The 25,105-nt window shown below is 42.9% G+C and overlaps 1 protein-coding gene across 2 annotated transcripts in view; it reads left to right on the forward strand.

Annotated features, from left to right (window-relative positions):
* Nucleotides 1–25,105, forward strand: part of Rdgb (retinal degeneration B) — a 72,936-nt gene that overhangs the window by 8,044 nt on the left and 39,787 nt on the right. For both annotated transcript variants that reach the window (XM_077677505.1, XM_077677506.1), the window contains exons 3-9: nt 247–450; nt 3,487–3,747; nt 10,425–10,633; nt 18,620–18,848; nt 22,053–22,160; nt 22,282–22,398; nt 24,647–25,013. In XM_077677505.1, the coding sequence (XP_077533631.1) occupies nt 247–450; nt 3,487–3,747; nt 10,425–10,633; nt 18,620–18,848; nt 22,053–22,160; nt 22,282–22,398; nt 24,647–25,013 (1,495 nt within the window). The remainder of the gene's footprint in view (nt 1–246; nt 451–3,486; nt 3,748–10,424; nt 10,634–18,619; nt 18,849–22,052; nt 22,161–22,281; nt 22,399–24,646; nt 25,014–25,105) is intronic.

Below are 25,105 nucleotides of genomic sequence, written 5' to 3' on the forward strand. Positions count from 1 at the left end.
TGATAAAGTGTAGAGCTAATTATTTTTTCTTCAAGCCACTAAAGGAACACCTGTAGGAAATCACAAGGGAACTAATTATGAAGGACTTAATCTGTCGAGGTGAGAATTGCTGCTTTGAGTGCAGAAAGAGATAATGTGTCCTAATTGTCCTCTGCAGGAGTAGCGGCTGTCTTGCATCTTGTGAGGGCACCACTTTTGTTTCACATGCCTCTTCTGCCATAACCGTGCGTGTCACCTCTTTTGTAGGCTGGTTCAAGGCGCTGCTTCCGAAATCAGCCCTGACCGTGGAAGAGGAAGCCTGGAATGCGTACCCCTACACCAAGACCCGCTACACGTGCCCGTTTATTGAGCGCTTCTACCTAGAAATCGAGCCCAAGTACTTCGGTGACGCCGGCGAGCAGGAGAATGTGTTTGAGCTGTCAGGAGCGGAACTGCGCAACCTGCAAGTGGGTCAGTAAACCTGCATTGCGTGCCTGCCGAATTAGAACTTTCCTAAGTTCCGTATTTATTCGAATAAAAGGCGAGGTTTTTTTCCAACATGTAGTCTCAAAGTCATACCCTGCCTTATATACGAAGCTCAGTGTATGTGTGTGTGTGTGTGTTTGTCTATATATATATATATATATATATATATATATATATATATATATATATATATATATATATATATATATATATATATATATATATATATATATATATATATATATATATATATATATATATATATATATATATATATATATATATATATATATATATATATATATATATATATATATACATACATACATACATACATTATTATCATACAGTCAATCCCGGATATATCGAACTCCAAGGGGATCGCAAATAAGTTCGATAATTTGATATATAAAATATTTGCTTTCACATAGGATTTCCACAAGGGGATTTTGGATTGTTCAATATATGCAATAATTCGATATATCTGGGTTCGATATATCCGGGACCGACTATATAAAGAAAGTGGAGAAAAAATGCCCGCTGGGTGGGATCCGAACCCACAACCTCCAGAATATGCGTCTCCACTTTCTTTCTGTCTTTCAAAATTCTTCATCTGTTTCAATGACCTACCACATTCTCCCCTTTGCTTTCCGAGGCATTCTTGACTGCCAACCCTTATTTCTGTCTATACATATATATATATCTATGGCGATTTCTTTTTTACTCTCCAAACTGCACCCTCGCTTTATAATACCCGAATAAATGTGGTACTAGCGTGTTCTCTTCCTTTCCTGGTAGCATTGCCACTACTATTTTTTCATGCCCTGTGAAAAAGCAGTTCATTATAGTGGGAAGATTATGTCTAGAAGTTAGTGTTTAAAGAAAATGTCTGGATACACTGCAACGTTAGAACATCTTTATTGGTTGGATTTTTCCTTGTGAGCATTTGTTGTGTCTGAAAATGAATACTCAAGGCTTGGCCCAAAGACAAAATTTTGACGTGAAGGCAGTAACTGCCACTTTGCCTAATAAAGGAGATTATGTGGCTTTAAGAGGGTGTTTTGGGAAAGAGTAAATTGCAGTGATGACAGGGTGTTCTGCTGGAGAGCTGGGAGTCAAGGAAATGGTGCTGGTGTAACCTTGAGTGCGTCGAAGCAGGTTTCTTGGGAGGCTGGGCAGATGGAGTGTTCAGACGCTTGTTTCGAGGTAATTCTTGTTATGTTTTAACCTGTGCTCTTGAGATTCGTGACATCATTTCTTTGTGTCCTTTGTCGTAATATTTTTATGTGTACTGGCGGGGTCCTCTGGAAGGACCGGGAGATTCCGCTACTCCACCGCAGTAACTTTATCGTATATATTGTAGAAGATATAATCGTATTGAGTACTAGGTCAGAAACCGCCAAAGGTGTGGTGAAATAAACTGCACGGCATTTGTACTTGCAAGGGTAAATGTCATAACCCTTTCTAATGCAAATGAGCCCCTTGGGGACTGTGGGGCACAGGCTTCAACGAGTGTAGTGAAAGCTTGCATGCAGCCAGTGTTTTAAGTGGGCGGCTTTCAATGGAAATTTTTCTTTGTCCCGAGTAACCCTCCCCCTTTTTTTTTTTTTACGGAGTGTTTTTGTCTCAGTGCCAAAGCGAGTGGGTGTTCCGGAAACAAAACAAGATTGATAGCCTCTCCTTTCATTCTCAAACAAAGGACCTGAACTTTTCTCAACGCCGCGCGATGTGTACGCCTTGGCACAATTTGTGGCCTGGCCGTAGAGCTCGTATGCAAAGGAGAGTGTACAAGCATTGTTGTTTTAAAGGCGATGGTCTTGTAGTGTTTCTTTAGCTACCATAAGTGTGAAAATTTTGGTCTGTCGGCCTGTATGTCACACAATTCTACTGCCCAGTTAAGTTTCTATACGCAAGACCATTCCAAACTGTTGAAACTGCTACCGTGGTTTATACATGTCCACATTATGCAGTGCAAAGGAAACCTCGGGCATATTTGAGGCTATGAGTACATAACTGAAGGTAGCAGTATTCTTTTGATCAATAATACCCCTGTCATACGGCAAATCTAATGTCATTCAAAGTGAATGACATTAGCTGTTAATGACATTCGGTTTGGCGGTGTGGGTCTACACGGCGAAACAAATGTCGTTTGATAGTGGCAGCGGGGATGATTAGCGAGCTCTCGCAAAACTGCAAAATTATATTTCAAGTGCACCTAGAATGTTTTCATACATAATAGTTTTTGAAAAGATAACAGAAATTATTTTTCAAAACAAAAATAAAGAAATCGCCGGTTTAGGTGACATCAGTAGACATCACAAGCCGAGACAAGCACATTGAGGACAGGACTTTCTTTTTTGTTAGTACTTGTTTGTCTTTCTTTATTTGAAAAACAACATGAGGGGGGAAATATGTTTGTTGACAGTTTTTATAAACAGCATTCTTCAGTTTATTACGGAACTTTCTTCTCTAGTGACGTGCCACTGCTGTCGAAGCTAATCATTTGGCTGCTGAACGAGCTCTCAAACCTCAGTTATCCACTAAATGTCATTCGGTGTTCTTATGTAGTGCGGAATTAATGTTATTTAGAGCAAATATCATTCCCTCTAAATGCCATTAGATCTGCTGTGTGACAAGGGTATAACACACGTTGAATTGGTTGTTACAATAAAAATTCTAAAAAGACGCGTTAAAAGTGGCGTCAAAGAGAGGCTAGATAAAAGCAGTCAGTAAAACAAAAGATCTTGGATTGAGGTGTTCAGGCGAACACAACAGAAACAAAAGGTCCCAACGGGGAAAATTGAAGTGAATAGGGTAAACTTTCATTGCATTCCTCACTGGAGCAGTGAGAGAGGAAAGGACGACATTTGCACGTGGTCAGTTTTTTGTTGTTTTCCTGTGTGCTGCTGGCGGGGTTTTGTTTGGTTTCGATGCAGTGTTTGCGAAGACAGCTTCGCTTGCCGTGTTGGCCTTGTTATATCAACGGCAACCCTAATTACCGTTCCTGTTATGATGATTCAGACCTCATCGACGTGGTGCGGGACCAGCTCTCGGGCTCCGACTATGTGCGCGAGGAAGACCCCAAGCTGTACGTGTCGCTCAAAACGGGGCGGGGTCCGTTGGAGGACGACTGGATCCAGTCGTACCTGGACCACCGGCAGCTGGGGACGCCGGCACCGGCTTCCGGCGACGGCACCATTATGTGCGCCTACAAGCTGTGCCGGGTCGAGTTCCGCTACTGGGGAATGCAGAGCAAGATTGAGAAGTTCATCCATGACGTCGGTGGGTGTCCCCGCTCTCCTTCTTCTTCTTGTTCACCTCCTCCCCCTCCCCTTTCTTCTATTTCTCCCCCTACTTAGCTCCCTATTCTTTTTCCTCTCCTCCTTTCTTCTCTTCTTTCCAATTCTTCCCCTTCCTCTCTTTTTCTCTTTTTTTTTTTTCTTTTTTGTCACATGATCTTCAGGATTTGCATCCTGGTTCGAGCACAATGTGGTTTTATTTGTGATAATCAGTTCATTGCATACTTTTAAGTGTTTTTGTGGGGATATGATTGTTTTGTAGGAGTATATTGTGTGAAGTATCTACTTTGATGTTGCACTGAAGACAGCTGGAGAACTGCCAGCCGCAGCCTGTCAATTTTTTTCTTAATGAGGACTGACTGGGGTGCAGTCAACTTGCGGGATTTTTATGCCTCTATGTTTGCAGGGATTGAGTAAAGTAAGTGCGTTCGAAGTGAAAACGAGATCTTGAGAATTTCCTTTTTTTTTTTTTTCCCTTTATACATGGCTTAAGTGCTCGACAGTAGCTGTTCAGAATGTATTTATGTGCAGCAAAATAGGTAGGATTCATGAGGGACTTAACATGAGAAGTGCCTGCTTCTGTCTCTCAAACTAAGGCTTTTCATTGTAATGTGCATAGACTGTTATGTGCTATCCTTTGTGGCCCTCAATTAATGAAAGGGTAATTAAGTTGTAAGTGCTCTCCTCTACAATTTTTTATGTGCCGATTGATGTCAAATTTTCCTGCAAATGAAAATTTGACATTCATCTGAATTGTTGCTGAATGTTTACAAGGAAAAGCTATGCAGCTTTTTCTGCAAAATTTGCAATAAGTGTACAGCTATTGCGAAGTTTTGCACTGGCTGCCAGCAGATATGCAGGGTGATTTGTGTAATTTGGACTAAACATTAACATTATTAAGGTTGAATAATCCAGAAGTACAGTGCTTAACCATGGCCTCCGAGATTCCCCCACGCGCATTTGAAAGTTGAAAGGGGGCGTGGCCGCTTCTTTCTCCGCACTGCGGCACTCGCCACCTATGCATCAACTATGTATTCCACTGCAGCTTGGCGCAAGCAATGAAACACGCGTTTTCGCAGCTTCCACACAAATTGAATCGAGCAGCGAGCTTTAAAATAACAGGTACAAGACTATAACCAATAACTTTATTATGGTTAACTTAATAATATAAGGCGCATGAATACAAAGATTAAGCAGCAAGTACCCGAACGAAGCGCAGTTCATTCTGGTGCTCTCTGCTGCGATTTCACAAGTTCTTTCTTTTTTTTTTTTTTTTTTTTTTTTGTCAATGTGTACTTACACACAGTGCCCCTGAAAAGCTTCTTACGTCCTTACCGGACACATTATTTACAAGGGTGGTGACTTGCTTAGCATCTGTCGCATAAATACAATTTTATAAATGGTTCAGCCACAAGATCGTTTCTGGTTGGAATGCATGTCAAAGATCTTTTCCGGGGCATTTTAAGGCAGGCTTGGAAAATCGTAAGCATGCAAGACCTACACTTAAAAAGACTCTGCAACACTTTCTTTAAATTTTTTTTAACCTTAAATGCTTGCAGAACATATAGTCACCCAACACACCCAGAAATTAAATTAGGGGGTCACAAAGTACCTCAGCCAAAAATTACTGCTCTACGCTCATCAGATAACTTGGAAACTCTCTCAAAAGATTTTCCTCTTTTTCCCGCACATTTCGTTCTTCGATGGCCCGAATTATGCCACTGAGGCAATGTAGCGACTGTTGGCCGGTTTTCCTTCAATTGCAGCAATGAACGCTTTTCGATAGCAACTTTATAAATAAAGCCACAGAAGCAAAGCAGAAATGTAAGGTGGATCTGCAGCGACGCGCAAATCACGCAGTGCCGCTCTGTGCTGGCTATAACTAGCTTTTGCAGTGCTTCGAGACGCGAAGAAAAGAGTGAAAGCGCTTATCAGAAGTTTAGCAGGGTCCCTTTAATAAATAAACCATGGTATGTTCAGACTCAACCGTCCATTGCAGTTCTATTGGGTATTTGCGAGGTTTTCATTTATTGATTATACGGTTTAACGCGCCGGCGCATCGCAGGTGATGATCGGCACGCCGTTGTGTAGGGCCCCAGATTAACATTGACCACCTGGGCGAAATTTTCAAGACAAGGGCAGTTTTGCTTTTCGCCTCCATCAGAAAAGTGGGTTTCATAAGTGCTTCGTGAACTATTAAAGCGCATATGCTGATCGGGAGTGAAAAAAGCTAATCATGGTCTGTAATAACTACACGGATACACCATAGCATGAAGCTGCCCAGTTATCGCGTGAGGCGCAACTTAATTTGTGTATATTTGCAATTGAGAATGTTTTTGCTTATATACCTGTGCGCACAGAAGGCTCAGCTAGATTAGTGGTTTCATACGAATTGCAATTGCAATGAATAAGTGTGCTAACCCTACTATTTTTATTTTGTAAGATCATTTCGAACATTTAATTTTTGTTATTTTTATGCTTCCAAGTTCCGTTCAATTAATTCGCTCCATTTAAGCTATTTTAAAGATATTAAGCATCTCACCGTGATAATTATGCACTTCTATGCAGAGTCAGGGGATTACATAGTTGGCCATTCTCATGATATTTTTATGCACATTTCCGTAGCTCTTTTAGCACTTTTTTTAGAGTTCATTTTTTGCAGGAGGTGTATAAATGCACATTTTAATATTGTCTATGCTAACTTTTAAAATTTATTTCTTATTTTTGCTTTTTTAAATACTCTATACGACCAGTTACCTCCATTGGTGTATAACGAATTATTAAACGTGATAACTCTGCCAATTATACATTTTTGCACATTTATGCATGGCGGTTTTTTTATTCACGGTATCTTTATTTATTATTGGTGTTTCCGTCATTAATATTTTTCAGGGCGTTTTAGTCTTGTCCTCGTTTTGCACAGGAGATGTATAGGACGCAAATTTTTGATTTCGTAAGTTCCTTTTTGTAATTTGTTTCTAGGTTTTGTATTTTTTGTTGCTAAGATTCCATTCGATCAATGATCTCTATTTGCTCTATTATAACAATTATATCTGTTAATTGGGGCAATTATGCATTTCTGTGCAAATGCAGGGCCTTACGGTTATCCTGTTTGCACGGAATTTTTATTCACTTTTTTTGTCATTGTTTTCGTGGCTCCTTTGTTTTGCCTTTGTTTCATGGAGGAGCTGTATAACTGAGATATATACTTTGGTTTGGTTAATATCACTCCTATTATTATTTTTTTACTTTCTGTATTTTTGTTTCTTAATTACGTTAGACCAATTATCGGTATCTGCGCTATCACAGCTGTCAATTATGTTAACTCCGCTGATCTGAATTTTCGTGGAAATGCAGGGCTACACATCTGGTGCCGAACGTGGGTCACTCGGCAGTTGTGTACAATCGCTCTAGAATGAGGCAAGAACGATAGCTGCTGCTTTTTTATATTTGCGATTGTATGCCTCATGGCATAAAACGTATATTACAGTTATATGTTGGCTCTTGTTTTGCGGAAGAACGCAAGTGAGCGGTGGCTATGCACCGATGAAGGTCGGTCGGTCGACCTGCAAGGGCGGAGGACTTGCAGGTCAAGTTCTCGCCTATTCCAATGCAGGCAACATCCATGACATGCATTCTGTGTCAGCATCTTCGGAAGGAGCTGTGCAGAAATGCAGCAAATAGAACTCGCGATTACATTCGTGCCAAGGCGAGAAAGACGGCAGCGTTTATATGCCGCACAACTCCGCATACACAGTGTCCCAGCGGGTTGAATGATGCATTTGATGCATAGGTGTGCACCGTCGCCTGGGGGAGCCTGGAGGAACCAGCGCACTTACAACTTTTTTGCTGGGGCGTGCAACGATTGGGACGGCCGGAGCAAAACGCACGCGGGGTAATCACGGAGGCCATGGCTTAACAATCATTAAGGGAGCCGTGCACCATCTCACCCTATTTTAGACATTATGATTCATAGGAGTTCTATGGGATAAGCCTTCATTCCACAGTAGACATAAATGGGCTGACAGTGATGAGAAGGAATTCGTTTAGGTGAAGTATAAGTTTCCAACAAGTAGACCTAGTGGAAATTTTTCCATTACGAAGTTTTAGAGCATCCTGTAATATTCTAAATAGGAGGGAGTTTATCACATTTGAATGAGACAAGGAAAAATGTAGGTTGAGGACAGTACTATAGCCAGCAACTGCTTGTTGATGATAATACAGTCAACTCTCGATAATCCAAAGTTGCCTAATTGGAATTTTCGGTTAATTAGTTGAGACTCTCGCCAGCGTACACATCTCTCTTTTGAGGTCCTCAACCTTCTTTGTTGCGCACAGTGCTGTGTAAGCAGTTTGTGTTGCTGACGCTTCTGGTTTCGATTTTAGCAATAAGTGTCAATTATCGTGGCAACCCGTGGTGTACGATCGACTTGGCAACGAAATTTGAGATTATGAACGAAATTAAAAAGGAAGATGCGCTGCTCTTTTGTTTGTTGCTTAATTGGAAGTTGAGATTTGAAGTGCCTTGAAGTCCTGGAGGACTTGATATTAAGGGGGGACACTGCCCTTAGAACAGCTCCTTTTAGTTTTTAAGTAAACTCTGTGAGATTTGCCAGTCTTGCTGCTTTGTCCTCACTGATTTCAAATGTGCCATTATTTTTTGAGCCGGTCAGTTAGTTACCAAGTTAATTAGAGATAATTAGTCATTTTTGGATGAACAATAGGCAAAACAGTGTTGGTCATAGAACTGTAATCTTTATATTTTCAAGTACTATGAACCCTGGTGAATGCAATAAGAGGAGCGGTTTTTTGATGCACCGCTTGGAACTAATTTTACAACTCATTAAACTTCGGTGGCACCAGTAGCAAGGAACCTTTTTGAGTGCCCATGTGGAACACCAATGTTTAATGAGCTGTAAAATTAGTTCCCAGTGGTGAATAAAAAAACCGCTCCTCTTATTGCATTCACCAGGGTTACTATTATTTGAAAATATAAGGATTACAGTTTTATGACTAATACTGTTTTGTCTATTGTTACTCCAAAAATGACTAATTATCTCTAATTAACTTAGGAGCTAATTTTTGAAATCAGTGGGGGAAAAGCAGCAGGACTGGCAAGTTTCACAGAGTTTATTGAAAAATTAACAGAAATTGTTTTAAATGTCCCTCCCCCCTTAATGGGAGTCGACTGCAGCAACTTCACACGCGTGGTTCTTAAGTGATTCGAACTAGCAGTTTGAATTTTGAGCATTTTGTTTAAAGCATTCTAACAGCCTCTGCAGTGGTGAAATTTTTGCGGAAATGGTTCTAGTTGCTGTTTCTTGTGGTGCTTTAGAACATTGCCATTGAAACTTTTTGGCTATATTCACTGGTTAAAAAGTTCATTTCTTTGTCTTGACTGGTTTCCTGATTAATCTCCAAATGTAAAAATAGTGACACTATCTGTTCCACCCTGAATGATTTTTGTTTACTTTGTTGCTGGGCAGTTAATCACTCCAGTAGAATGGAAAGTTGAGCTAGTTGGATCTGATTCATATTTAAAGCGTAGACAGACGATACATAGACAATACACAAGTGCTCGTGTTGTCCTCTTCTTGTGCATCGTCTTTCTGCACTTTAAATATAGGTTAAATTAATTTAATGCTACACCACTGGCTATGCTGCAGACTGACTGTCAGCTTTGCTGATTAGCTTGAGCACTAAATGTCGAATGGAAAAATGAGGGAATATGCCTGGTCAGCAGCTGCAAAAAAAACAAGCAAAAAAAATCCAATAAGCTTAATCTGGCTCAGATGAAATCACTGTGTGATAACTCTTCCTGGCTTCTTTATTTACCAAAAAAATTAAAACCATTCCACTCAACATGAAAGCTGTCGGAAGGGCAGAGCAGTGATTCGCCATAATGGGCTGCTGTGGCACCGTTATCCGCTCACTGCTACCATTCATCACGCTCTTCACCGCCCTGTCTCACTCCTCTCCTGATGAATTGAACAGAGGTTTGTCCAACGCATTTCAAAATTCTTGCCTTTGCAGTGCTTGCGTGCCTGCTGCATGAAACAGTGCAAGCGGGAGTTTTGTTCTTTTTAAGCTTACTTTTCACGCAGCACATGCCGGTGCCTTACTGCGCAGTTTGGAACTCACCATTTTTTTTTTTCTTGCACTGCCACTTTTTTCCACTTACTCTCGTAAAAAACAACCCAACGAGCGTTCCTAACTAAATGAAGTCGGCGGCTGCCGGTTCATTATGTATATTTTGCCTCAAATGTACCTGCAATTTTCTTTACGCTAAACAACGAGGAGATGTATGACAAGCGCCAGCGGTTCACGAGTTTCGAGCGCTTATGACTATATAAACCGCTTGGCTTTCGAAGCCTGTGGGTTACACCGAGACGACAAGGTGAGCCCCTAAAGTGCTCTGCACTTAAAACTTATTCAGCAAACTGAGTGCTGGAATGCATCCGGTGTGCCACTAGGTGTCACAAGGGTCTCACCAAAGTGTAGTCAACTGGTCCCGTTGGATGGGTAGCACAGTCAAAAAGTAACGCACTGATGGGTTGGCCCCTAGAGAAGACGTGACACAGTGGAGATGAGGGGAGGGAACAGGCATATGAACAACGGCTCCTGCTCTCCTCCTTGATACTCTCCTGCCTTCTGGTGCAGCGCTGCGCAAGACGATGCTGCGCGCCCACCGCCAGGCGTGGGCCTGGCAGGACGAGTGGGTGGGCCTGACCATGGAGGACATCCGGCAGATCGAGCGCGAGACCCAGGAGGCCCTGGCACGCAAGATGGCCTCCGACCAGGCCAGCCAGGAGGGAGACGAGGAGGAGGAGGCCCTGGCGCACTCCTGCTCCGCCGCCTCCATCCCCAAGGTGGGCGCTGCCGCCGCCGCCGCTGCTGCCTCCTCCTCCTCCCCCTCCTGAGCACTGCACCCCCCTTCTTCCTTCCTTCCTCCCACCAGAGTTGAGATTAATCCCTCACCAGCCAAGCTTGTTCTGTGAAAGAAAAGGAATAGGGGAAGATTTTGGCCTGGAAAACCAAACTGCACTTGAGCACTTAGTCAGCTCATGCTCACATGAACATTTTTCATGCCTTCGGACGAAGTGGTGGTGAAGTGTCAACAATGGGCATCCACTCTGATTGCTTTGTAGTGAGTGCATTGTGAGGTAATGTAGGCTTTAGGCTTGTTGGCGTACAATGTGATGATTGTGCTTAGAGGCAAGGGACGAAGTAGGGGAAAGACAGCGCCCCGTGCGTCTTTCGTTTACTTTGTCAACCCGCCTGCAGGCGCTGCAGAAATGTATAGGTGCAAAGGTGCAAAAGGCGCCGAGTTGCAAGAAAAGATAGCTACTCTTGTCACAAAGCTGGCATTGAAGTTTCAGGGTGAGGTTCAGTTGAATGTAATGCGTGGCTATACACCTCATGGGTTTTTTAGTAGAAGTGTTGCTAGTTTAGCTGCTGGCTAATAATGTCAAGCATGTACTGCGTAACTCTTTTACTTGAGCCATGTCTTATACCCCTGTCACACAGAAAATCTAATGTCTTTCACTGTCAAAGTGAAAGACATTAGCTGTTAATGACATTCGGTTTGGCCGTGCGGGTCTACACGGCGAAACTAATGTCATTTCATAGTGATAGCGGTGACGATTAACGAGCTCGCTAAACCGCAAAATTATATTTCAAGTGCATCTAGAATGGTTTCACGCATGATGTTTTTTAAAACATAACAAAATCTTTGGTTTAGGTGACATCAGTAGTCATTACAAGCCGAGACAAGTCGGAAAAAAATCTTTATAAGGCTAGCACGCACTGGAGACGAGATTTTTTTTTTAGTACTTGTTTGTCTATCTTCATTTGAAAAACAACATGAAGGGGAAAACATAAGTAAACTAACAGTTTTTAGAAACAGTATTCTTTGATTTGCAGCTTAACTTTCTTCCCTAAAGACACGCCACTGCTGTCGAGGCTACTCATTTGGCTGCTGAATGAGCTCCCGAACCTTGCCGGTAAATGTCATTTGCCTCAAATGTCATTCGGTATTCTCGTGTAGCACCGAATTAATGACATTAGGGCGAATGACGTTTGCTCTAAATGTCATTAGATCTCCCGTGTGACAGGGGTATTAGAGGTACCTACATTGCTGATTCATAAAGATGCTATACATGGAAAATAAAGCCATCACTGAAGCATAATGTGTTCAACCACTGTTCTCAGAGCCGCAAACAACATTTTCTGTCTCTTCTCTCTGGACAGTTTGTTTTATTAGTACAAGTGCATAATTGCCTACTCATATGGTCCCTTAATGCCCTGAAATGCATGGTGGTGTATGCACTTTCTGAAAGTTCTTTTTTCTAGTCTATATAACACTTATTTGTGGAGTTTGGCAGCCATCTGTCCTTCACAGCCTTGTGCTCAACCACCCGTGCACTGCGGTCTTGGGGGCAAATTGCCCCTTGCAGACCTTTGCTGCACTGCATGCATTGTTTTTTACTTTGCACTCTTTCTCTGTTTCCTTGTACTTGTGCCAAAGCATTCCTACAAAACATGTTGTTCCTGTTGTGCTTTATGCCATGGTTGTTCTCACCAATGAAAGGAAAGCCTGTCACTTTAGTGCCTCTCCCCCTCTCCCCAATTTTCTTTTATTTGCCCCCTGATGGCTTTCTAGTCTTAGCAGCTCGGAGTGTTAGTGGCAAACTGTGTTGTGAGCAGAAGTGTTCCTTTGTGTTCTGCCAAAAAGGGTGCAATATTTGATACTTTTAGCACCTTTTTATTATAAATTTTTCGCTATAGCCCTAAAACCCCGTATTTTTTTTCGAGCCATTTGCTAGCACAAAATACTTATTCCCTGCCACCTCAAATTTCTTTTTTTCCTATTTACTAAAGTTTTGATTCCTTCAAGCTGGCAGTCAGTTGCTAGCTAACATTTGCCATTACTTTCTTATTCTTAATAATTCAGCCTTTGCAACTCAAGTGCAATATTGAAGTGTGGCTTTCCGAATATTTTTGAACTGTTATATTTACTCTAGTTAGGTTCCTGTTGTTCGTGCACTTGGCACAGTACATATACTGCTCTCAGGATGTTTACAGCGGTTTGACTTTATCTAGAGAACAGATATTTTGTGTGGTTCTGTTCTCTTCTTCTTCTTCTTCTTTTTTGCTAGTGAACACTTACAAGGACTGTTTCCTGCATACTGTAATTGCACGGTTTTACCGGAAAAGCTTGCCAAAAGCTTGGGTGCCTAGGTCCATTTAGTGAGTGTAACAGAGCCATTTTGGCCAAAATTGTAGTATTGTGATGCTCAGTGCAAAGGCTTGTGGCCCTTTAGGTGTGGCAGCCCTGCCCTTTGTTAGCAGGTGCTTATTGCCTTTTTCTTCTTCATTTTACTCTACTCGTAGGTAAAAAGTGCATGTGTTCGGTATTTTTGCAGTTGTGTACTGGCTGTGCGGATTCAGTGGTCTTGTACTTAAGCTAGTTCAGAATAAATCTGTTGTGTGTGAGGAAAACATTGAAATGTGACAAGTGGATAAGAAAAATTTTTAGGTTGGCATTCTCTTACTATTTTATCTAAGCATACATAAAAATTCTATAATTGTGGGCGTCAGAGTGCATGCTTTGGGCGTGCCCTGCATAATGAGCTACAGCAGTTTTGCAAGTAGAGAAAAATTGTGCTCTGCATTGCAGTTTATGTACGGTGGCTTTGTAACAGGAGCTTTATTACAAAACTAATGATAGCACAATATCAAGTTCATGTGTGAAATAACTTTTAACGTTTTCTAAATCCCTTCTGATGTTCCAATATGCAAAATTTACTGTAATTTGAAAAGCACTGGTTGTGCAGTACATTTTAAAGTGTTTTCAAATCAAGCATTTCACTGTTATTTTTAATTTGATAACGTACCTAAAAATTTTGTTTCCAACATTTACGATACTTGAACCCCTTCTTGGTACTTACCTGCTGCATTCACTTAGATTGGCATAACAGCAGTTATTGAGAGCTAATCCCTTGTGCAGTGCAGTATATACACATTTGCTAAGCAGTGCTCGCAATCTAGTAAACCCAAACCTTTCTGCTAGAGACGCCAACTACCCGTCCGATATTGGCTCGTGTTCTTTATAGATGATGTCGGCCAAAGCCCACAATAGTAGAATTTCTGCTCTGCACGTCTGTATTGCACTCTTGATGTTGCACGTTTTAAGCCTAGTTGCGGACCACAAAGACAGCTACGCAGCTCTTAACGATGTACTAGTTGAAAAGCCACTCGCTGTGGAGAAAGGTTGCGTCTGGTAAATGCTGAACATGTTGCCCATTGTTTAAACAGCATGAGATTTGTCGCCTGAACACTCAACTTGACGACTGGAAGCATACTAAGCAGTAGTATTCACTGACTTGCTCTCAATACTGGATGGTTTGTAATTCAACACTGCCTGGTTGCAAACATTTACTACTTGGTGCTGCGAAAATTCCCACTTTTTTTTTTTTTTTAATTCTCGTGTCGTGTTCATGTTGGATTGCTCATAATCAATGAACATTTAGGAGTACAGTGAATTGGGCGAGCTAGTACTGATTCATAATATGCCTTTTGATATTAAGAATCAATGAGCAGCTTTATCGGCTTGTTTCTTTTGGTTTGGTTTGCGTTTTTATTATATGTTGGTTTTTTTATTTTAGCCTTTTATTTTCTCTTTCCCCATTTTGAAACGGGGGAATGTCTTTTAGGGTTCCTTTTACAATGTTGGGTGAAAGGGGGTTGAAAGCATTCTAAAGCATGTCTGCTTCAAGCCAAAAAAAAAGGAACAGGGTGATAGTTTTCAGTGACTTTGGGGCAGTCTACACTTTTTTGATGCTGTGCTTGGCTAATGATTCTTCAGGGCACAGTGCAAGACCTTTCCAACATGCGTGCTTTTTACGTGAAGACCTTTGTTGTTTATTTTTGAGTCATTATATGAGCTTCTTTTTTTTTACCTTTTATTGTTGCAGTGTGTACGTCTTTTTTTTTTATTATTTCTTGCTTGTTGTATGTAATAGAGGCGTGGGCATATCAAGGTAATTTGTCAAAGTATTTTGTTCAGGATGCTTGCCATGCTGAAGTGCTTTTGTTTCTCAGTCTCTCGTTTTCTTTTTTTCTTTTTTGGCTAATGGTACTTAAACTGAAATCATGTTAAAAATGGGGCATGAAAATTGACCTTTGGGAAATAAAATTGGTTTTTGTTCAGAATGTGACAGTAGCAGTCTCATCCTTTCATTTCTCTGCATGATGGTATAGTTCAGTGTGCCTTAGTTGACATTTTGTTGTTAAATTATGTGAAAAACTTTATTGTATAGCTGACCAGACTCCTCTTGTGTGTATAATGCACTTGAGCATTAGAAGCATGGCTAAGTTCAACTGGGTTATATTTTGGGAAAGATTTCTCTATTATGTATTCAAAATGTCCACCATGGCTGATATCTAGTAAATACCTGCTTACTGCAAATCAGCTTCTGCAAAGCTTTCAAACAAAAGAAAGAAAGAAAATAATGCTGAATTCAGGCTTTTTTTATATACCGAAATACTACCGTAAAAAGTAACACTGATTAGATTTAAGTAGTCTTATTTGTTCTTGTGCTTTGCGCTCATTTCATAGCAAAAGGTGATAGGAGAAATGGCATCTGAATACCTTATCAATCAGTCAAGCAAGGCACAATTGAAATGTCAACTATACTGACGTCTTTGGTGAGGCAAAAAGGCGTGTTGAAGAACATGGCTATATGCCATCGTCTCCTCAGCTTCGGGTTCAAATTTCCCGCTGATAATGCTCATAAAAATATAACTGCAACATATTCATAAAAGCAGACGTGTATAAAGTGCATGCTCTCTTATGGTACTGCTTTCCCACTGCATTATGCTAATCTGAAAGTTGCCTTGTAAGAAACTAATAGAATTTTTATGCACCATGAAAAATAAAAAATAAAGCCACAGTTGAGATAATTTTGAATTAATTCTGGGAAATTAAAAATTTGGCCTTTCAAACTGCCGTTATCACAATTAGGTACGCGTTGCCGTTCCTACCCTGTGTTTTGCAGTGTGGAGCTGAAGCACTTGTGTCATATTGGCCGACATTTCTTTTTAAACAACTGGGGTGTTATTTGTATCGTGTTTCCCCGAAAAGCTAATAGCCTCGCGCAACCAGGCCCGTTAGTTTTGTCTGCCTGCCTGAAAAGGTTGTACATCGTCATTTGCGCCTTCTGTTGCTGCGGTCAATGCTCTGTCCTGTATATCCATCTTGTCCTTACAGGACTGTAATGCCAGTGTTGCAGCATTGTAAGCCAGTATTTTTTTTTTTCTTTTACAAATTATTTCTGCCTGAAATTTGTTACGTAATAACTTTTGCACTACAGCTGGAGGTCAGGAAAAATAATCAGTGTAACTTATTGTTAGTAGTTGGCTACTGAATATTTTGCATGTGGCATGCTCCTTCCTACCAATAAGAGGCTTTTGGATGTGCTGTGAAGGTTGAGAGGGGGGGCTGGTTATGACGATTGTGAACGGAATGATGGTGACGATCCTTCTCAGCTTAAGGACACTTTTTCCCGATTCCCATTTTTATGCTACTCAGAATTCATGCTTGCCAATCTTTCACCTTTTCTTTTTTGCATTTTGTGTTCCTAAAAAGCAGGGTGCATTTTATTTCTGCGTCTGAATATGTTTTTCGTAGAGGTCATCCCTGGGTTTCCTTATTGAATCTTTGATAAAACACCGTTTATTTTAAGTAACTTTTTTTTCCACTTCAAATATTCTACATTTTGAAATAGCTAAGGCCACTATTTGTTTAGTTCGGCAAGCACAATTGTACCCTTTGCGTGGCACTCGAAATGAACTTGCGAGTGCTCTTCTTATGCGGGAAGCAATCGACATCAGGAATAAAACTATGCGAAAGAAGTAATTTACTCCCCCTTAGAGGAACCTCAAGCTATAATCACAGTAATGTGGCAGTAACTACTTATAAGAAGAAGGAGCAAGGCAGATGGGTAATTAAATAACACTTAGTCTTGGCAGGTGGGATGTGTGTTCAGGCCTAGTCGTATTGATTCTTATGCATTGGACTGCTGTAGCCAGTTTTTGTTTTGTTTTGTTTTACAGCCGTGATTTGTCTAATTGTGCCTATATAAGGGGTGCTGAGCTGCCACTTTTTAACAACAGGAAGAGCTTGACCCCCCCTGCCTTTCCCCCCCTCCCCTTTTCGAGCCCCTGGAACCGATTATTTCTCTCTTACATGGGCCTCCCAAGCTTATGCTGTTGCATTCCTACTATAATGCTATACCAAAATAAACACTTTAAATGACAACAAAATAGACCTCTTCTTTTTGTTTACAATATGAAATGTAGCTCTTTTCTGTTCAGAGCTCTAATGTCCAGTCAGAGCTCACTTATTTGTGGAAGGGCTTAAAAGCACTTGTGCATTCAGAGAGCCATGCCACACATGTCGCGTTTGAGATGCTAAGCTGTTGTTGATGCTGCTTTCATCATCGAAGGAATGCCCCAAATAATCACCATGCTGACCACCATCAGATTCTTCATTTCTGCCAAAGAAAATGTTTAGGACTTACTCAATTCGATAGCGATTTGCTACCATCTGTTGCTGCCGCCTTTTGGCAAGGAAGACGGCTGCCGAAACTTCTGAAAGAACTAAGCTGATAACAAATATAAAACCTCTCAATAATGAGCGGATACCTACCTGCTGACAGCATCGCTTAACTCGCCAAGTTGATATTTTGTGGCGTCATGAACAAATAGCTTATTGAACCACCCCACCCACCAAATCACCAGCTTCAGGAGCTTGTGAGTTAAAAATCCAAAGCCCTTTTTTTATGAGGTATAAGAAATGGAGAGCAAATGCCTGCATGTGCAAGCTGTGACCCCCACAAAGTCCATTAAAAACTTTGGTATACTTATCAGGACTTATCAGGTACCTTGCTGTTGTACCAAAACTGTTCCTTCTTGTAAGTTACTTGCCAATGCTGTCATCCTCCCTTACTAGCTTGTTGATGGGCATTAAGCCTGTGTTGCTTTTCTGCCATAATGCTGTACCACAATAACACTTTAAATGGCAACGAAGTAGATCACCTTTGAAGGCCAACCAAGATAAGCGACACAGAAATCTTTTGTTTTGTTTTAGATGTAGTTGTGTTCATGAAAGTTTTGTTGCCATCGGAAAATTGCATGAAGTGTGCCCTGCTTCTAACTCCCCCTCTTGCACCTTAGCATGAAATCCTGCATTTAAGAATGCGTATGTGCGGAACTGAACATGATGTAACCGCAGGAATCATTTCAGCTCATTTTGAAGTGACTTCGAGAGAAACGTGCCAGGGGATAGACCCAAGTCGCTGTCTGGGAGTGAAAAAAAAAATTGCCGCCCCTTCGTAAGAAAAGTTGAGAAAAGCGCGAAAACTAAAAGTACGTCCAACCTTCACCGAAAGTGCGTCCAATCGATCGTCAAACCTTCAGTTCGCAAATTAAGGACGAACTGATGCGGTGATTTTTCGTGCACTATAAGTAATTGCATCTACAAATGATCTAAATGTATACCAATACGTGGTTTATGAGACGAAGGTATACTACCTTACTGCTTCTTCATGATCGATGTGTGTATTGTCCAATCTAGAACCATTCCTTTTTGCAATGTTCAAGTAACCATTTTGAAACAATGAAAGCCCTGTTTCATGCACACGCTGTGTGTCCAGAGATCTAATCAGAGCTTTATCGTCGGCCAACCGGTCTATGGGGAAGTGTATTAGTTCTTCGACAGGACGCCATCGGCCCCACTAAGAAAGCTTTCGCTGTAATACCGACAAACGGCACTGCTTCCACCGCCCGTCCAGGTGGACCTGAACGTGATCGACAAGGACAAGGAGGTGACAGTGGGCGAGCCGGTGAAGCCCGCCAGCCGGGCGCGCTCCAAGAGCCGCAGCCCGCCTCGGCTGGTGCAGGAGCCCGAGCCGGATGCGAGTAGCCTGGCCAGCCCCAAGCCGGCCGATGGCCGAGGACACGCTCAGGGGCCCCGCAAGTCCTGGGTGCGCAGCAACTCCAAGGGGGCCCTCCATTCGCCCAGTGAGTTTGCACACTGTTTGAACAAGAAATTTAAGGTAGAAAAGTGTGATTTCGAAGGGCTGATCTTAGTAAGGAGCGGTTTATTATCTTTATGCTGATAGTTGACTCACTGAGATCATTTAAATTTTTTAGTGTGCAGCACTTAAGCGCCCGCTCCTGTGGTTTCACGGCACTGTCGTCCCTCGTTGTAATTGAGCAAACGGAGGGGACACCAAAGACAACAGAGATAGGGTCAGCAGGAAACCAAGTAGGAAAGATTGGCGAAAGTGTGAGGGGGAGGGCGTTATGCCGAGACGGTGTGAGGCATTCTCTACAATGGTGGCACGCTACTAGATAACGTGAGAGTATGAAGAGGCCACTGAAGATAGAAAGAGCAGGAAAGCCGAAGATGAAAGTATGACGAAAGGTACGAGACATGGTCCCCCGCGGCCGTGCGCTACGAGACAACACCAGATTATATCGTGCGCCTTCATGCGTTTGCTGATGTGGCGATCACTTCGTGAGACACCGCAGGTATGCGCCGTCACCCAGAAGACTGCAGCTCACCCTGCTCACAAATTGCACCTTCAGGAGTATTGTAATCGTCAGCGAAATTTTTTTCCTGGTTTTATTCCGATTTATTCAACACTTAATACAGAAAGTGGTCCGAAAGCTGCAAGACTGTCAGGGGGACCTCCTATTAATAATTGAAACAGTTGAAGAGTGCATTACTGTATGTAGGCAGTAGAAATAACTGTGTGTAACGCCAACAGAATAATTTCAGGAATATGAGCATGCCTGTACAAAATGAATGAGAACATGTGGCTAAAAAAATGTACCATTGACATTTTGAGGAAAGTCTGTCAGTTCGTGCGCACAACTGTAGTCAAAAGTAACGTGAGCGCGGGTCGGTGAATGAAGGCAAATTTCTTTGCTATGTGCCTAGTCAGCAGCTTTTAAAATAGTTTTTATTTGTTCACTTTGAAATCGAAGCCACCCTAACACGTGTACTGTATTTGCACGGTTCTAGTGCGCCCTCGATTGTAATGCACAGGTAAGTTTCATTACAGAAATTCAAGAAAATAATTTGAAGCCGGTTTTATTGCACACACTAAAAGACACAATACCAGGCACCTGGCAGAAGACATTTTATTTGATGCACGCAACTGTGGCAGCAAAATCCCTTGAGCACCATAAAATTGCTTATCCAGCTCCTGCCGGCATTAAAACTAAAGCGGCAACACTGGAAGCCTATATCGGTTTTGAGTCCCATTGTAACGCGCACGCCAATTTCAAGGCTCCCTTTAGTGGGAAAAGGTGCGCGTTAGAATCGTGCAAATATGGTGGTACTCTATGCCAGCAGCCATCTTGGGGGAAAATTTGCCAAAATTAACTAGTCCATGTTCTGCTTACTTTTGACCTCGTCTGTATGTCCCAACAGCTTGTGAAGCGGGAGTGTGTAAAGCTGCAAATGGATAGGCTGAAGGCCTGGAAGCTTTTACACAGCTTGGCACTCATGTTCACAGATCACGCCTTCAGCTTCAATTCTGCAACTTGTTTGGAACGAGGGCAGTGGAGGTAATTGGCTTGACTGTGGTCGTAAGGCATGGAGGGACTGTTCCACATGTACCAAAATATCCTTGTCAGTGAAACTGACTTTCCATTGCTATCACTAGTTGTGGCTGGCAAATAAGGATGCTTGCCCCCTCTTGGATAAACATCACAGTGCTTTCTTCAATTTTAACAGCGGAGCTTTTTAAGCTTTCTTTTGTCCGTGCATATCATTAGCAGGAAATTACACTCGGCAAAGCGCAGAGGGGAAAATGCTAGGCCAAGAGGCAGGAGGAAAAGTGGCAAGGAACTCACGAGCAGGTGTTGGTAGTGCGGGCCTCAAGAAAAAAAAAGTCACGGGCCATCTCCACTAACGTGAAACCTGGGGAGGGGTGAAGCATGCAGTGTATAAGCGTATTCTTGGTGCCTTGGTGTTTTTGCCAACGGAGATGAAACCGTTGGGGGTTAGAGGTATACAGCTTTGCTGTAAAAGTCTCGTGTCTTTAAGCACGAAGCGTTTTGGCTCGAGGCATAAACGAGTGCCCTGGTGTTTTTTTAGTACGCGTTACGTTCTAGCATGGGGCGTAAACGAGTGTCCCGGCGTTTTAGTACCGTGACTACATGAGACGACGGTTACGACGATGACATGAGATGCCAACAGCTCGAGCCCCTAAGGGGCGTTGCCCCCCAAAAAAAACGCTTCTAGGGGTTGGAATCAAACCTGGGTCACCTGCATTATGAAACAGGCGTCTGTCCGATTGCGGTATCATCACATTTAGTCTGCACAGCATTTACTTCGGGTTTGTAGTGTGGACGTTTGCTTTGGGCTTTGACCGAGTTGAAGTGAACTTCGGCTTTGGAATTTGGCAGTTTTGATTTTGGACTTTAGGAGGGTGGATTGTGGACTTTGATTTGGCTCAGTTTGCATGAAGAAAGCTTCACTTTTTAACCCTATTTCTCTTAAGAAAGGGGCAGGCCTAAGAAAAGCCAAGTTAAAGCTTGTGAAGACCACCAGCTCCGCTTTTTCCCGAGTCTTCGCATCTCAACTATGAAGGTGGCCGGATTTTTAAGTGCAGAGCACTTTAGGGGCTCACCTTGTCGTCGTATCCCACTCGCTGCACCCAAGTAAAGCCACACAGCATTCGTCATATCGGCTGTCGTCACGGTGTAACCCAGAGGCTTCGAAAGCCATGCGGTTTATATAGTCGAAAGCGTTCGAAACTCGGGAACCGCTGCCGCTTGTCATACATCTCCCCGTTGTTTAGCGCAGAGAAAACTGTAGGTACATTTGAGGTGAAATATACGTAATTAACCGGCAGCGCCTGCGTTCATTTAGTTGGGAACGCTCGTTAGGTTGGTTTTTACAATAGTAAGCGAAAAAAAAGTGGCATTGCAACGCCGGCACTTGCGGGAGGAAAACCAAGCACAAAAAGAACAGAACCTCCGCTGGCGCAGTTTTAGGCAGGGGGCGCGCGAGCGCTGCGAAGGCGGGAAATTTGAAATGCGTTTGGTGGTAGCAGTGAGCGGATAATAGCGCTACAGCCCATTATGGCAAATCACTGCTCTGCACTTCCTACAGCTTTCCCATTGAATGGAATGGATTTAATTTTTTTCTTATTTGCGAGGCTTGTGTCTGTTTACCCTCACTAACACTTGGGATTTCTTCTCGCCCAGGTGGAAGCTCCACGCAAAGCTTTGACCTGCAGCTTGCCAACTGGAGGATGGAAAGTATCGTGCGTGAATCGGACAGCAGCTCCAATGACGAGTTCTTTGACGCCGAAGGTGTGTCCCTCCTTTTTGCCACAATTGCATGACAGCACAGAACGGTGATGTGCTGCCTATAGAGACGTGTGCATCAGAGCTGCTGCTGCTACAGTCATTTGGTCCTTTGTTTTTCTTGCAGACATTGTTTCTGCTGACGAGTATGGTTTTAGCCCCATGACGAAGTGGAGCTCTCTGGAAATGGTCTCCTCGGAAAATGAAAAGGGGGGAATTTTCGGCGGCGCATCCACTCCTGATGGTGAGGAAATGTCAATCAGTGCTTCAATTGATGCCCGTAAGAGTACAAAACTTTGCGAGTGTGTTACCTTAAACGTGTTTAGGTGGCCTCATTGAATGCAAGTCTAGTGTTTTGCTTTGTATTGTTCGCTTTTGTTGGCTCGTTTTCTCATTTATTTAATAGTTCGCATCCTTTCTTCTTTTCTTTTATGTGGTTGTACTTTGTATTGCGCCATCAGATTGAGCTCTGATGCTTTTAATTTTTTCTGCTACAATATAGGGCGCAGCTATGTGATACATTGCTGATTGTTTTATTCACAGCATTTTTTACTTTCTAGGAAGAGATCGGGCTGTTGAACCGTTTTGCGTACTTTCGCAATTTAGGTGTGAAATGATGAAGTCTGTGGATAAAGAGTTGGGGCAGTTTATTTTGCGTGGCTTTACCTGCCTTTACAGACCATATATTTAGTGATCAAGACACCCAGAAATTAATTTGTTCTTTCCGGGCTATCAGCCCTTAAACTTTTTCCCACAGTACTGTACAACAAAGAAGCTGTGTGGCTTATTTGAACCCTTATTACAGTTGCTCGCAATCATGGATGCGTTGGGAATTCTTTGTGGGAAACGTGCTGAAAGAAAGTGGTAAGGGGAGGGAGCAGTGGAGGAAGACTGCAAACATTTACCGTATTTTCGCACGTATAACCCACCCCTGCATATAATCTGCACCCCCACTTTCAGTTCACGAATAACAAAAATAAATATCCCTGCATATTGCCCGCTCATTTTATAGAGAAAAGGCTGGACCAAAGCTACTAAAGCAACATGGAACATTTGTCGACGCAAAAACCTTACCTCTATTTTGCATATTGAATAAATTTTCTGCATGGCCTAAGCCCCAATCACTGACTTTTACTGCTCTGACTAGAGCTATTGCTTGGGCTGCAGTTGTCAATGCCATACACAATGTCATCTTCAGTTCCGTTCATGCTGTTTGTAACGCAGCATTTTTTAAAGCTCTTGCGAACAGTCTCACCTGGAATCACCTTCCATGCCTTGACAATCCACTTACAAAACAGCAAAAAACATCAGGCCTACGCACATGGCCTATCACAGAGACCTTTGGCCATCGAGTCAGCATAAAGACGCTTGGTGTGTGCTTTGAATGGTTTATTCAATGAAATGCCGAAAGGCTGAATGGTCTATTCAATGAAACATTCAATGGAACCTACCATTCTTGTATGAATGCAGAATACAATTATTATACAGCGAAAAGGTAATAGTTAGGGACAGTTTACATTAAATTAAGCATTTAAAAATAGACCAGTGGGGCGGCAAAAGCCACCGGCTCATTTCAAACAAAATCCAACTCATACCTATTGTCATCATGGTATGGAACGGTGTTTTCATGGTGCTTATCAATATTGGCACTCGCACTCTTTACTCTTGAACGGTGCTTTCCCTTTGCGAGAAACCCTAGCTGACTTGCCCAATATTCTTCCTCAGGTTGTTATATTGTTGAGCTGTGTGGAAAATGAGCACTATCAGTGGGATAAGAGTGGCTTACCTGCTATTGCTGCTTTTTAGGGGCCCCACGGCACAACGCGCATTGCCGTGAAGCTGCTCCGAAGGAAATACCTCGCACATAATTCATACCTCTACTTTACCCCTGACATTTTCACATTTTTTGTGCCAGTTATATGCGCGAAAATACAGTATTTGTCAAAGCAACTTGCTTTTAATGAGCAGTCGCACTTACCTGAGCTTTGTGCACATTCTTTGTACATTTGGCTGTTTGTGCTGCTTTGGTGTTACACGGAAGAGCCAACTACTAGTGGCAGGCAGTGCTAGCAAAGTGGAATGTATATGCTTGGCTGTAAAGCCCCTATTTTGCACCGCAACTATACCATTGCTGAAGAAGAGGAGTGCATGGGGAGAATGTTCTAATACGAAACCATTTAAATGGACCATTGAGTAAAAAAGCTGGTGATCAGCCAAACTGCTGGTGGCTCTGGTATGTGCTGACCGCACCCGGCAGGGCAGCAGTCACCAGTGAGCCTGGGTGCTCTGCATGTCACACTGCCACACTCACTGTTGCTTTGTTCTGTCTGACGCTTTGTGTTGGATGTTCACAACCTGTGGCATTCTTTGTGCTCAACTGTGGGTGAAGAGAGGATACCCCCGGCACTCTTTATGTGCCGGGGGTATCCTTTGCTTCTCGTTGAATCGCTTCAGTTTTTGCTAAAGCCTGCGTGTTGTTCCTCCCCTCACAGAGGACAGCATCTTCAGCGCTTCGCACATCCGCCGGACGCACGCAGTGAGCTTTGGCCGCTCGGCGTCCACCACGGGTGCGTCGACCTCGCTGTCGGACTCACCCACGGCCTCGCCGGGGCACCAGGGGGCGGGCGGGGCGGGGGTGTCGGCGTGCCCGACCTCGGTGCTGGTGCTGGTGCTCCACGCCGGCAACGTGCTGGAGGCGGGCACAGAGGGACCCTCCCCGAAGGCGGCCGACCTGCAGACCTTCCGGGCCGCCGTGGATTCGGCCGTGCGGCAGCACTACCCGACCATGCTGGGCCGTGTTGCCATGCGCCTCGTCACCTGCCCCGCACCCTGCGCCGAGGCCCTCGCCGTGCTCTCCAAGTGAGTGCCGGTGCTCCTCCTCCTCCGGTCGGTAATCCTGTCGGGTGGGGAGACCATTGTAGAAACACCTTGATGGAGTGCAGCCTTTGTGA

The sequence above is a fragment of the Haemaphysalis longicornis genome, unplaced genomic scaffold (assembly GCF_048455015.1).
Source record: "Haemaphysalis longicornis isolate Haplotype H1 unplaced genomic scaffold, Haemaphysalis longicornis Haplotype H1 scaffold_7, whole genome shotgun sequence".
In the NCBI taxonomy this organism is placed as follows: Eukaryota; Metazoa; Arthropoda; class Arachnida; order Ixodida; family Ixodidae; genus Haemaphysalis; species Haemaphysalis longicornis.